The sequence below is a fragment of the Alosa alosa genome, chromosome 9 (assembly GCF_017589495.1).
Source record: "Alosa alosa isolate M-15738 ecotype Scorff River chromosome 9, AALO_Geno_1.1, whole genome shotgun sequence".
NCBI lineage: Eukaryota > Metazoa > Chordata > Actinopteri > Clupeiformes > Clupeidae > Alosa > Alosa alosa.
Window position 1 is genome coordinate 26,549,278 of NC_063197.1, and position 12,739 is coordinate 26,562,016.

Consider the following 12,739-nt stretch of genomic DNA (forward strand, 5'->3'; position numbering starts at 1 on the left):
TATATATATGTTGATAAATGTTAATATAAGTCAGATACTGCGGAGAAAAAAATCATGCATGTGTGTCAGTGAGCATCACAAATAGCATGCACACTTCCACAGCAACTGGCAAGCTTTTACAACTCTTGTAAACGTCAAAATGGCTCTGAGAGCTTATCTGCCTGCTGTAAGGTGCTTTGGTGTTCAGATTCATGAGTGTGTTGAATGAGGTGTCATTAGTCACTCCTGAATGGTCGCCACTGTTATCTTGCACGCCCAAACTCCTTTTTCATTGTGAGCTTTTTCACCATATGGTCGGGCCCAGAGCAGTGCACAGTGCAGTCCCAGTACATCAGAGGGAGTAATGGTTTGTTTTTGTTTTGACGCCTGCAAGAGCTGGACCTCTTGTAGCTCTCACACTTGAATTTGTTTGAGTGTCTCTGAGGGCCTTACAGAATTACAATACAGGGGCAATTCAACATCACCACATCATGTTCTGTAATTGCAGACATTGGATTGGTAACCTGTGAAGTCAATCATGGAATTTAGCTTGACCACAGCGTTGCACTCTTTTGTGTTTGTATGATGGCTGTTTTCACATCAATGATGGAATGAGGTCCTAAATGGTTGGCTTGGGTGAGGGACATCATTTTATGATCTTGAGTGAACATAATGCTCGAAAAATATAGCAAAATATGGTGGTTTAAGACTGTACTGGAACCATATTTTGTGGTGAATGCCCCAGCCAAATACGCCTCTGTCATCTGCGTATGTAAACACTGCAGAACATGTGAAACACAGCGTGCAGCCTCTCCAGCCAGCGAACTTGTGGCTACACCCGCGCAGATCGAGCTAACCCCTCCTCGCGCTCTGTCAGCGCATCACTCAATGAATACTCAAACGCTGATATCATTTAGAAGGTCCCCATAAGTTTGCAGCAGGAGAACGGCGGCTACTTTGGATTTTGATATCTTTTTGCTGTTTTTGCAACTGTTACTTCAGTTAAGGACTACCGAACAGCTCTGGTGGGAGTTAGCGGTGGAATTTTAATGAAGGCAAAGTTTGTCTAATGTCGGACTCACTGAAACAAAGGCAAAACTCTACTTTAGCCATCGTTACATTTGAAAGACGCCCAGAGCGGTATTCAGGTAAGCCACTGTATTAGTTAACCTGGCGTTTCCTTAGTGCTGTAAAATGTGTTTACCAGTAAGTTTGTTGAATTGAACAAAGTGGTGAAAATCGAGTTCATTACGCACGGCGTTATCGCAGTGTTATAGCAGTTGATGTCAATTTAATTGCAGTTTCCTTCTTACAGTATGCTGTGGTTAAGTCTGATGCAGTGCGCTGTCATTGTGAGTATATTGGTTGTGTCATTATCTGAGGAGTCTAAAATGATATTTCTGCATTTTCAGTCTCATCTCATGTAAAACCGTTTCATTTCACAGGTTGGTTGTCTCCATTACTGCGTAAAAGGTAAAATTACACCTTTTCTATAGCAGTTTGTAGAGTCAGTGTCAGTGCCTAGCCTAATGGGTATACCATGTGTCATTAAGCTGTCATTAATTTAGCCTCAAAGAGAAAGTGACTTAGACATGAGAAAACAGAGTAACAGAGAAAGTAGAAAAAGAGAGTATCATCCAGGTTCTCTTGAACAGAAGAATGAAGTTGAACATGAATATATGCCAATCATTTTACTACACTTACACTTATGTTGCTACTCTTGAACTGCCATTACTGAATTTCATGTCATTTTGGTCTAACCTCAACTATGGCCATACAGGTTTCGTGCTGAGTGGAACCCATCATCTTCCTGTTGAGAACTACGATTATGAATTAGTGCCCAACCGCCTCAACTGGAGTGCAACACTGCAGGTCTGCGCCCAGAAGTCTGGCGCTCTGGCCAGGGTCTCCAGTGACATCGAGAACCGACAGCTGACCAAGTTTCTGCAGTCCCTCAACATCACTCAGCCTGTCTGGATAGCAGGCAAAGTCATGACACAAATAAATGGTGAGTCAAGTGTTTCAATTTCCTGCCAATTCGTTTGAATATCATCACCCTTTTTATTGACGTAAATGCTTCTCCCTCAACATAGGCTTGTGTGTGCTTAATTTGGAAATATGGTGAGTGTGTTTTTGGAGCTGGGATGTTTAAACTGTTAAAAGAGAGAAGAAAGTGTTTCTTTGGTGTTTACAATCGACGTGTGACCACAGGGGAGCTTATGTAACATTGTTCCATTCATTTATGATACACATTCTCTCTCTCTCTCTCTCTCTCTCTCTGTTCTTTCTTGTTTTTGGTATAGATTTTCAGATGGCCCCAGTGCAATACTCCTTCATTCTGCAGTTTTCGGCACACTCGGACCAGAAGTCGGCTCGCCTGCTGCGCACCTTCCCTCGTATGAACGCGGTGACCATATGCTCCCAGGTCCTCTTTGAACTCGGTTGCCATGGAGTTTCCACTGTGTTCTCTTATTCCATACACTCATTCGCTAACGAGTTCCAGCTTCAGGCCCAGGTCCCGCCGTTGGAGGAGGGGGAGCCCCTCCAGTTCAAACTGCTGGTGCACGGCAATGTGGCCTTACCGAAGGCGTCGCTCCAGAACGACGGGACCTGGCATTCGGTGTGTGTGAGCTGGAGGTCCGGTGGAGGGACCTGGGAAATCTGGACGGACGGGCTGCTCTTGGACCAGGGCCAAGGCCTCTACCCTGGCGAGGAATTAGGTAGCGGCGGTGTCTTTATTGTAGGCCAGGGGCAAGAAGGTAACGGCCAAGGAAAAAGGTTCCGGAGCGGAGAGGCCTTCTGTGGTAGTGTGACGCAGCTGCACGTTTGGGACCGGGCACTGGACGGACCTGAAATCCTAACCATGGAAAAAGACTGCTCACCCATCTCCCCTGGCCTGCATTATAAGTGGAACGCCTCGCTCCTAGAAATCGAGCCCTCTCTTAGGAATTACTGGGGGAACTCCCCATGTCAAGGTAAAAAAACAGACGAAGGCAAAGAAGGGGGGAAAGGAGGGCGGGGGAAAGTTTTAGGGTGGACTCACTTCATTTGAGCTAGATTACAGCATAGCTCTGCTCGCAAAGCCCTTCTTATGGGTGCACTGTTCAGAGTGGATTCCAACTCTGGATTTGAGGAAACTTTCCTCCTCCCTCTTCCTCTCTCTCTCTCTCTCTCTCTCTTTCTCTTTGTCTTTCTATCTTACTTTATCTTCCACTGCTGTTATTTTTTTTGTTACGCCTTCCATACTGTCAATCTTTTCCCCTTCTTTTCTGACTGTTCTGTCCTCTTTGTCTTTTCTTCTTGTTTTTCTTTTGTCAGCTTTCTTCCCCAGCCATTCTGTCATTCTCACTCTTACTCTCATCTCTCTCTCTCTCTCTCTCTCTTTTTTCCTCTTTTCCTAGATATTTCTATCTCTCTCTGTCTATCTCTCACTGTCTGTCTGGACCCATATGAATACAGAGAACATTCGCCAAGTTGTAATTGGCAAACTCAACTCCTAATGGTTGTAAATATTTCATGCATGCTGTAATTCTGAATCCCACCCTTCAAAACAAACTGCTCGCTTCTGACATGGCCCAGAATGGTGAGTAATCGCCCCTCGGCTCTCATGATTCCCTTGGAAGGAGAACATATGGACAGATGTTTAGTACTCTGTATGCATCACTCAGGCGTAAGCGTTCTCCCTCTGGTTCTATGACATCATCGCAAATGATAGAAATCTGCACTTGGCCTACTAGCAATTCCTCTGCTCAAGATCCACACAGATGCTGTTGTTATTTGGAAAAGCTGTCTGTTTTTTGGTATTATGATGACGTTTTTTTGTGTTTATTTATTTTGTTGTATGTGTTTATTTATTTTTTGCACAGGGAACAGCAGCCTGCTCGCCAGCCAGATGTTACTCCCTGAGTTGGACGCAAACTGGCATTATCATAACTTCTCGTCACGTACTGTCCTCTTTCCCGACAGAGGGGCTTGTGTGACCCTAGATCCACTGAGTGGCAGCTGGGGACTGGATCGGTGCCAGACTCTCAAACAGGGCATCTGCCAGGTTCCGAAATGTAAAGCCATGCTGTGTTCTGCACACACTTTCAAACACACTTATTGGTAGACAAACCTAGCTTTACCTATCTCAGGCACCTGCTTACGATTTGAAAGTAGACAGTGTTTAGTTTTTTTTCTGGATTCATGATTCCTCTCTGAATCAAATTAGTATTTTACAGCCTTCACCAGTAATAAGCAGAGCATGGAAACATTAAACATTTCTATTGGTCTTCTTCATCGCCACTACCTCCAGTTTTGTATGTAAGAAAGTCTTTGACAAGTGTTCATTTCCACTGATAGCTTTGACAAAACAAATGGAAGAAATTGGAAATGATTAATGAAAATGATTAATAAATGGCTGGGTAATTAATTGCAGATGGGAGAAATTAAATTAAATGCCAAGTCTAAATATGTTTTGTGTTACAATAATTCTCTTTTCAGTGGCAAGTATGCTTTCAATTTTGCCAAAGTTGGCAAGGTGGCAATATGTTGCTAGAATTAAATTATTATAGTATTGCATCTACAGACAGTGAAGAAGGCAAAGAAATTGTACTCCTCTATTAGTTTGGCTTTCGCTTTGGACATGTGTGTGATAAATGGGTAACATCTCTTTAACATCTCTTTATTTTTTTCCACGCCCTTGTCACAGCTGGGCTGGACACCTCTAGATTTCCAAGGACTGATTTGTTCTCAAAAGTGAGTGAGGATTCGTTGTCCACATTTGTAAGTTTCAGAGTTCCACCAGCTGGACTTTAACAGGTCACCCAAGTGTCAACAAACATAAGTTTCGCATGCCTTTATTAGTATTTTTTAGTCAGCCTTTGAACCTAATTTATATATTTGAATAAAAAGCTAATGGTTATAATAAATGAAATGGGACTGACAGTAATCCTACCTATTACCAGTAATATTGATAGGATGAATTGCTCTGCACCAATTGCTCCATTTGAAGTATATGTGTTGAGTATTTCTCTTGAGCAGCAAGTAGAATGCATTTGTACTTATTACACATATGGTGGCGGCATGTCTAGATTCTCTCAGTGTCCTCTCACCTCTAGCCAAAAATAACTTGAAAAACCGCACTCCCAAGCTTTTTTCTCTTGTGTATTATATTTTATTGGACCATGTCCGCTAACACAGACGCGTTTCGGCCTAAGCCGTCATAAGTGTGACGCTGATGTGACACTGATGACGCACTGATGATGGCTTAGGCCTTAATGCGCCTGTGTTAGCGGTCCAATAAAATATAATACACATGAGAAAAAAGCTTGGGAGTGCGGTTTTTCAAGTTATTTTTGATATTCCTGTTAACTCGTATCGGAAGTCGTTTTGTTTTGGGAGTTGAGGGCGCCTGCTTCACCACTCTCACCTCTAGCCCTCTGTTAATTCTCATTCTCTCTATCCCAAAGGCGATTGAGGAGATTTACTTCAACTCGTCGGCGGCCACAGATCTCTCCAGACTCGGTGACCTCATTGGCGTGCTCCTCAGGGTCCTGGAGACCAGTCCCGGTGTGGTGAAGGCAAAAGATGTGCTGCACCTCACTGAGATGATCGAGCGGGCTGCCTCCGCCCAGATCTACTCTGCCAACGCCTCACGCGAGGCTGTCATGTCCTTAACTACAGACTACTTGAGGCTTGCAAGCGAGATGATTGCCCCAGACATGGCACTCAAGTGGATGGACTCCTCTGAGCCTGAAGTAAGTCAGTCTTATGAAACTCCCCTCAGAAACATGGTAGCTTCTTTATTCTTATATTAAGCTGTATTTAATATGTAATTATATATATATATATATATATATATATATACACAATAGGTTAATTAACATGCTCTCCTTCATTTTCTCATGTTGTTTTTCTTATAGACTTCCCCCAAGCCATTTACTATAATACAAAGCATCGACAAGCTGACGTGGGCACTAGCTGATGTGCTATGGGAAGAAGGGAAAAGTTTCACTCTTTCAACTAAAAACATTGGTAAGGGATTAACACTATTTCAGATTAGTCTTCTCTTACAAAAGATACCCTAATTGCAGGCTCTTTGCCCGTCTTGTATCACTGCGCGTTCCATCCTCTAGCATTCTTCCCTTTTCTGTGTCCTTCCTTTCTCCTCTCGACCTTCGTCTCTCTCAGATGTGCACTTGGAGCCACGCAAGTTAACTCAGATGAGCTGTAGCTGTGTGTACAAGCCGTCTGCATATGGAAGCCAGAGCAGCAGCAGCCAGGATGAGATCCTCATCCCCGACACAGAGGTGCAGAGACTCCATGCTCTAGGTGAGAGTAGCGCAGCACGCAGAGTGATTTACACTTGTACAGTCATAAGCACAAGCATCAGGACCAGGAGCATCTGTTCTTGACAGCAACTTGCAGTACTTCTTCTGTCAGCTCATGTAGAATGCTGTATCTGTGGCACACATCACAATGACCATTGTTGAGGAGACATTGTGCTGACTCTTTACTCTCTGTTGCTTTATAATACCCGGGCTACACCGGGTCTGGAAGTGAAGCATTCCGTTTTCGGAGTGTAAAAATAGTTTTAGAAAACTTGTTTATTCTTTTTAGAACGTACGCATCGCTATCACATCTGGAGTAGCCAGTTCCATTGATTACAGTGGAAGCTAATTGTTGCAGCAGACGACCCGCGAAAGGAACGCTTGAGTTATAGCCAATTTTGTCAGGCTTAACTTAGCGAAAAGAGAGTTACCAGATTTCAGATTTCTGTTCAGACTCCATATATGCTGCTCCTTGAGTATGACTTGTGCTTTCTTCACTGATAGGCCACAGGAATGTCATGTTCATCCATGCCTACTACAGCCACCTCAAAGACCTTGAGGCTGATGAGGACCAGTCTCCCTCATCAGAAGACATGAAAATTGGTGAAAGGTGCGTATGCTCACTCCATTCTGAGAACAATGCTATAGGAAATATTTAGGGGGGTTTATAGCTGCGTGTTCCTGGTCATCATGTAAACCTTGTTGAAGATACTGTAGTTTGTGCACACAGCTAAATGGCGATGACTTGTACAAATTAGAAACCATGATCATCACTAGTTTATCATATATGTATTACTTGGTTAACTGCATAATTCTCAGTGTTTAACATGAATCACCTTCTATTTTTTCATTGTAATTTAATCACAGTTGAATGTGACTTAAGCACCCTCTAAATAATGTCCCTTCATGATTTGGAGATTTATTTAGAACTGTGTAACCGTGTGATCAGCCAAGTTAGAAGTGTCTAAGAAAAAAACACCCATTGCAAAATTGCGTCAAGAAATTGAAATAGTTTTTAGCATAAGTCATATTCAAATTCATTGTCTTGTGAACCAAACCAGAGCAGAAATATAAGTCACTCTTAATAAAATACAAGTAGATCAGTCTCAGTATGAAAAGTGTGCTATTCCTCAAACACAGCTTGTCTCTGAAGTGTGTTATCCTATCCTCACAGCCCCCAAACTGGTCATTTGTCCTCCGCGGTTATCTCAGCCACTGTTCGAGATGTCTCCAAATCAGCGAACGTCCCCGTGTCTGTCCACTACACCCTGTCCGCCGCAGGCGTGGTAAGCACGCTATCCAGGGTCTTATAAACCACCTGCTTCACTTTCTCCCTGCAGTCCTGGGTCGTAGATATGTCAAAGTATAAGAGATTGTTTGCTATTTCACAACTTGTAAATTTCATGGTGCTTCCCTGGGGATCGGTGCTTGGGCTTAGGGCCTGTTTCGGTCCTGTTGCTCTTGGCTCCAGAGAACAGAAAGGGAGTACAGTGAAAGAAAACATCTGTTTTTGTTATAGGTGGAGTATTCACGACTGGTCACACCCGTGTGCGTGTTCTGGAATTTCAGCCTGATGTAAGTATGACATCCTGCTCTTTTCTGTTCCACCCGGACCCCCGTCCACTCCGTTGCCATGACTACTCTTTCACTCCCGCTCTCATTTTGAAGAAAGGTTTATTAATTTAAAAGTCTGTTTTTTTTTCTTTATTTCTTTCTTTTTTCTTTACTCTTTCTGTATTTTCTTTTCTTTTCTTATCTATCTATCTATCTATCTATCTATCTATCTATCTATCTATCTGTCTGTCTGTTTGTCTGTCTGTCTTTTTATCTGTCTGTCTGTCTATCCATCTTTTTATCTGTCTGTCTATCCATCTGTCTTTTTATCCGTTTATCTATGTCTATCTGTCTGTCTGTCTGTCTGTCTGTGTATCTATCTTTTTATCTCCCGGTCTGCTTGCCTGTCCATTCATTCACCCATCTTTGTTTCTTTTCCCCTCTCTGTGTCCACAGTAGAGGGTTTGGTGGTGACACATGCGTGGTAATGTCTCTGAGATAATCCTGCGGCTCCTCTGCTCGTTTGTGCAGGGCCGGTGGCCAGGCTTCCAGCTGGTCCAGTGAAGGCTGCTGGATGACCCAGTCGGACTCTGCCGGCACAACGTGCTTCTGCAACCACACCACCAACTTTGCTGTCCTCATGAATTACTTGGAGGCAACGGTAAAGGGAAAGTCATCTGCCCCAAAATATCAGCTATTGTTTCCATAAATATCAAACGCCTGATGTGGTTCAGAGGCGGGCATGCAGTTTGTCAATGCCAGGGTAACATTCCCCGTTAAATGAAAACCAGGCACAATGCAAATGACTCACTGGTATAATGTTTTTTTTTCCCCTCTCGATCACAAGATGATCTTTTGTTGACTGCTGGAGGTTGCACGTGTGAGCACTAGCAATAGCTTGGTAAATCCAATAGGTGGCAGTGTTGGCTCAGAGAAAAGTGATGTGGACATTGGTGGCTTCAAGGTGGTTATTTGGATGTGTTACAGTATTTCTCAGTGCTTTGGTGTATTTCTGGAATCATCATTAACATTTGCAGTTAGCGCATTTCTCAAAACAATTAGTGCTAACTGTATTGAATAGTGGATTATCTGCAAATGCACTTTTCCTGCTCAAAATGCTTTGTTTATGTCACAAAAGGAAATATTTATACCAATGAATTGACAGTGCAATCAAAATGACAATTCCTTATGCCATTCCTTATACCATGTCAAGATAGTCAAGATAGTTATAACAGCTAGTTCAACACTTTTGCATGCAATGATTCAAATGATGAAATAAGATCAATTTGTTTTATAGGGTAGGACTATTCAGCATGAAATCAGTATAGTGCATTTTGACCAACATGACAGAAATGTAAAAAACAGCAGACATTTCTACAAAATCAGTTTGCGTGGATGTACCAACACATTGCTGTTTGTTCAAGATGGAGAGAAACTGCTTTAATGATACGCACAAGTGACAAGATGATATTGCGTTTGAACAAGCAGTTTTGGGAATTTCAATTCTGATCTGAGAAATGTGCCAAAGCGACTGAGAAAAACTGTAACAATAATGTGTAACTTTGTTGTTTTGAAATAGGAAATAGTGATGCCTTGCACATTGTTCATTAGAAAATATTTACAGAGTATGTCATATTGACTGTCAACTGTCATATTGACAACAAGCCAAAAGAGTTTGACTATCTTGACATAAACGATGGCATCATGTCTTGTTTCATGCACTGTTTCATTGGCATAAATATTTGCTTTTGAGGCATAAACTAAGCATTTTGAGCAAGATACAGTACTTGTTTGTGCAGGTTATCCACTAGTTTGCACTAATTGTTTTGAGAAATGCACTAACTGTTGTGCAAATGTTTATTATGATTTGAGAAATGTGAACCAAAGTGACTGAGAAAAACTATAAGTTTATCAGTAGACGTCTTAACACATTTTTCTCCAGACAATCCAAAGAATGCTTTAGGTGTCTGGCTTATTTATCATCTTTTTCTAAGATTGTATGTGGTGGGTCTTTTTTATTTTACAACAGGTCAGGCCTTATGAGCCAAGACATAGTCACACACACTGGCCCTTTTGTCGGCTAAAAATTCGTTGAGAATTTACACAGCGACAAATTTAAGCCATTTGACTGACCAGCTAAACAGTTTTGAGCCGAAAATAGCACGGCTCTTGCACTGACTCTTGGCACTGTCCGGGGGGACTGACTGGCTCATTGAGCTGCAGAGTGAAGGGCTGCCACCACCACTACCACCACCAACCAACCTGCAGGCACCCTGGCACACGCTCTCTGAGGGGGAGACACACTAACCACTTTTGGCTCAGCACTGGCTCTATCACCCACGGAGTCTGTAGTGCTTGGCCTGAGTGTGTGTTTGTGTAAGCGTGTATATGTATATGTATATGTATGTGTGTGTGTGTGTGTGTGTGTGTGTGTGTGTGTGTGTGTGTGTGTGTGTGTGTGTGTGTGCCATCCTCACATTTGAGCGCTCACTGTTAGTCACTGGACATTCTTGGGTTGAGTTTGTGTAGATTGGTCTGTTTGTGTGTCCCAACCGATAGAGCATGTTTGTATGCGTCAAGGTCATCGTTACATCTAAGGTTGTGTGTGTGTGTGTGTGTTTGTCACAGATCTGTGTGGTTGTGTATCTCTCCCTCTCTCTGCGGTTGTGTCTGTGTGGATTTGTGTGTAATCTCAGGGCAAAGCGAATGCTAATGTCAGCAGTGTGTTTTGACTGGCTGCCTCCTGTCTCCTTTTCCCCCTCTGCAGTGGAGCCCACAGGAGCAGAGTATTTTGACTAAGCTGACATTCATCGGCTCTGGGGCTTCGCTCTGTGCACTGATGGTGACCTTGATGCTGTTTACTGTACTAGAGTGAGTATCTGTGTGTGTGTGTGTGTGTGTGTGTGTGTGTGTGTGTGTCTGTCTGTGTGTGTGTGTGTGTGTGTGTGTGTGTGTGTGTCTATCTGTCTGTGTGTGTGTGTGTGTGTGTGTGTGTGTGTGTGTGTGTGTGTGTGTGTGTGTGTGTGTGTGTGTGTGTGTGTTTGTTGCACAGAGGAAAGCTGCCCCCGAAAAATCATGCTGAGTTGGAGAAAGATGGCTCAGACTCTCTGTCTCACTCTCATGAACATACAGACACAAACATATACACATTGAAACAGATACACACACACAGACACACACACCTGGTGCCTAAAGACATATTTTGCCCTGCAATGTGTGCACATGTGCAACTGCTCTCATACACACACACACACACACACACACACACACACACACACACACACACACACACACACACACACACTCATCTTTGTACAGACAGAAGACATCCCTCTCCTCTCCCCATTTCTCCCTCACACACACACACACATGCACACACACATACAGACACACACACACACACACACACACTTTCTCTCACACACACACACACACATTCACACACATACACTCACACACCGTGCATCTGCCGCTGGTCAATAGTGGCTCAGTTTTAAGGCAGGATCCCTATTGAACTCGGCTAATCTGGTAATTAGTTCACTCTGACCGCACACTCTACCCGCTGCAGTGCCGGCTGAAGTTTTATGGTGACATTACGGCTGCTGTGTAATTAAGTCCAAGGGTCACCCAGGGAGAGGCTAATCAGAGTGGGGCTCGGGATGGAGGGGTCTGGGCTCTGATAAGGAGACGGATGGCCTGCTAACACTTAATCAGGCGCAGGGCAACAGCACAGCTTACTGAGGAAGGGGTGGACATGGAGGGAATGAGGGGCCTGGCTCAGATTAACATTCATACATTAAACATTAAAATGGAGGCATGTTGATGCACAGATACACAAGCATATGCATTGATTGTGACATAATTAACCTTCCCAATTCACAGTAGGATTGTGTGTAATGCTGTGCTTGTTTTTGTGTGATTTTCTTGTAACTTTGCTTCTTTATTACCCCACAGTATTCCCAAGTCTGACCGGACGTCTATACACAAGAATCTGTTCGTTGCTCTTACCTGTGCACAGGTAGTGCTTCTCTGCAGTGGCTCAGCCATCAACAACAAGGTGAGCTCAAAACATAATATATCGTGTCCATTAATTGCAAAAGGACAGTGTAAAGTGGTGTTAATTTGCTAGCATTTGCTTTGTCCAAAATACGTAATACAATACAAAAAAACCCAATATGCTCATGCAACTGGATGTACAGCCAGCATCAAAGATCTTTGATTCACTTCAACCCTCTCTGACAGCATCCTGTGATTTGTTTAAAAGAATGACTACATGTTGTTCTTCTCATTAGTTCTAGTTTTTCCATCATTTGCATGTATTGCTGATCATGTGATCAGAACTGGATGTCATTTGTCCAAACATTCTTGTGTGTCAGGATGTGTTGTTCTTCTCCCCTCCCTCAACATTTTCATCATGTGGAGTCAATACTCTGACATTTTCCATGTGTTTATGTTTGCCTCTGGTCACTGACCTCTGACCCCCTGCCTGTGCTCCTCTGACCCCATGACCCCTAGGTGGCCTGCACGCTGGTGGCGGCCCTTCTGCATCTCTTCTTCATGGCGGCCTTCAGCTGGATGCTGGTGGAGGGCCTGCTGCTCTGGAGCAAAGTGGTGACGGTCAACCTGAGCGAGGACCGGCACATGAAATACTACTATCTTATTGGCTGGGGTAAGGAGCTGCTCTCTGACTTAGTGTCTGATTTTTCCCACACTCTATATTGTCATCTTCTCAGTCTTCTCATCTTCTCAATCTTCTCTGTTTCCTCTCTCTTTAAACACGCTTGACATATTAAGATCATTGTCGGCTTGAAGGCTGTATCTAATTGTTCTGGAAGAAGACATCAATATTTTACTTGAAAACTCTGTTCCAAAGCGGCAGCTCGTTCGTATAGTTC

At 43.3% G+C, this 12,739-nt stretch overlaps 1 protein-coding gene across 1 annotated transcript in view; it reads left to right on the plus strand.

Moving 5' to 3' along the window:
* The first annotated feature begins 910 nt into the window (after positions 1-910).
* Positions 911-12,739, plus strand: part of LOC125300930 (adhesion G-protein coupled receptor D2) — a 31,974-nt gene continuing 20,145 nt past the window's right edge. Inside the window, exons 1-17 of the mRNA XM_048253109.1 lie at positions 911-1,127; positions 1,295-1,331; positions 1,425-1,452; positions 1,760-1,987; positions 2,283-2,954; positions 3,846-4,037; positions 4,670-4,716; positions 5,430-5,717; positions 5,883-5,994; positions 6,151-6,291; positions 6,795-6,900; positions 7,465-7,576; positions 7,810-7,865; positions 8,376-8,505; positions 10,612-10,715; positions 11,799-11,901; positions 12,360-12,513. Coding sequence (XP_048109066.1) covers positions 1,296-1,331; positions 1,425-1,452; positions 1,760-1,987; positions 2,283-2,954; positions 3,846-4,037; positions 4,670-4,716; positions 5,430-5,717; positions 5,883-5,994; positions 6,151-6,291; positions 6,795-6,900; positions 7,465-7,576; positions 7,810-7,865; positions 8,376-8,505; positions 10,612-10,715; positions 11,799-11,901; positions 12,360-12,513 — 2,509 coding nt within the window. The 5' untranslated portion in view covers positions 911-1,127; position 1,295. The remainder of the gene's footprint in view (positions 1,128-1,294; positions 1,332-1,424; positions 1,453-1,759; positions 1,988-2,282; positions 2,955-3,845; positions 4,038-4,669; positions 4,717-5,429; positions 5,718-5,882; positions 5,995-6,150; positions 6,292-6,794; positions 6,901-7,464; positions 7,577-7,809; positions 7,866-8,375; positions 8,506-10,611; positions 10,716-11,798; positions 11,902-12,359; positions 12,514-12,739) is intronic.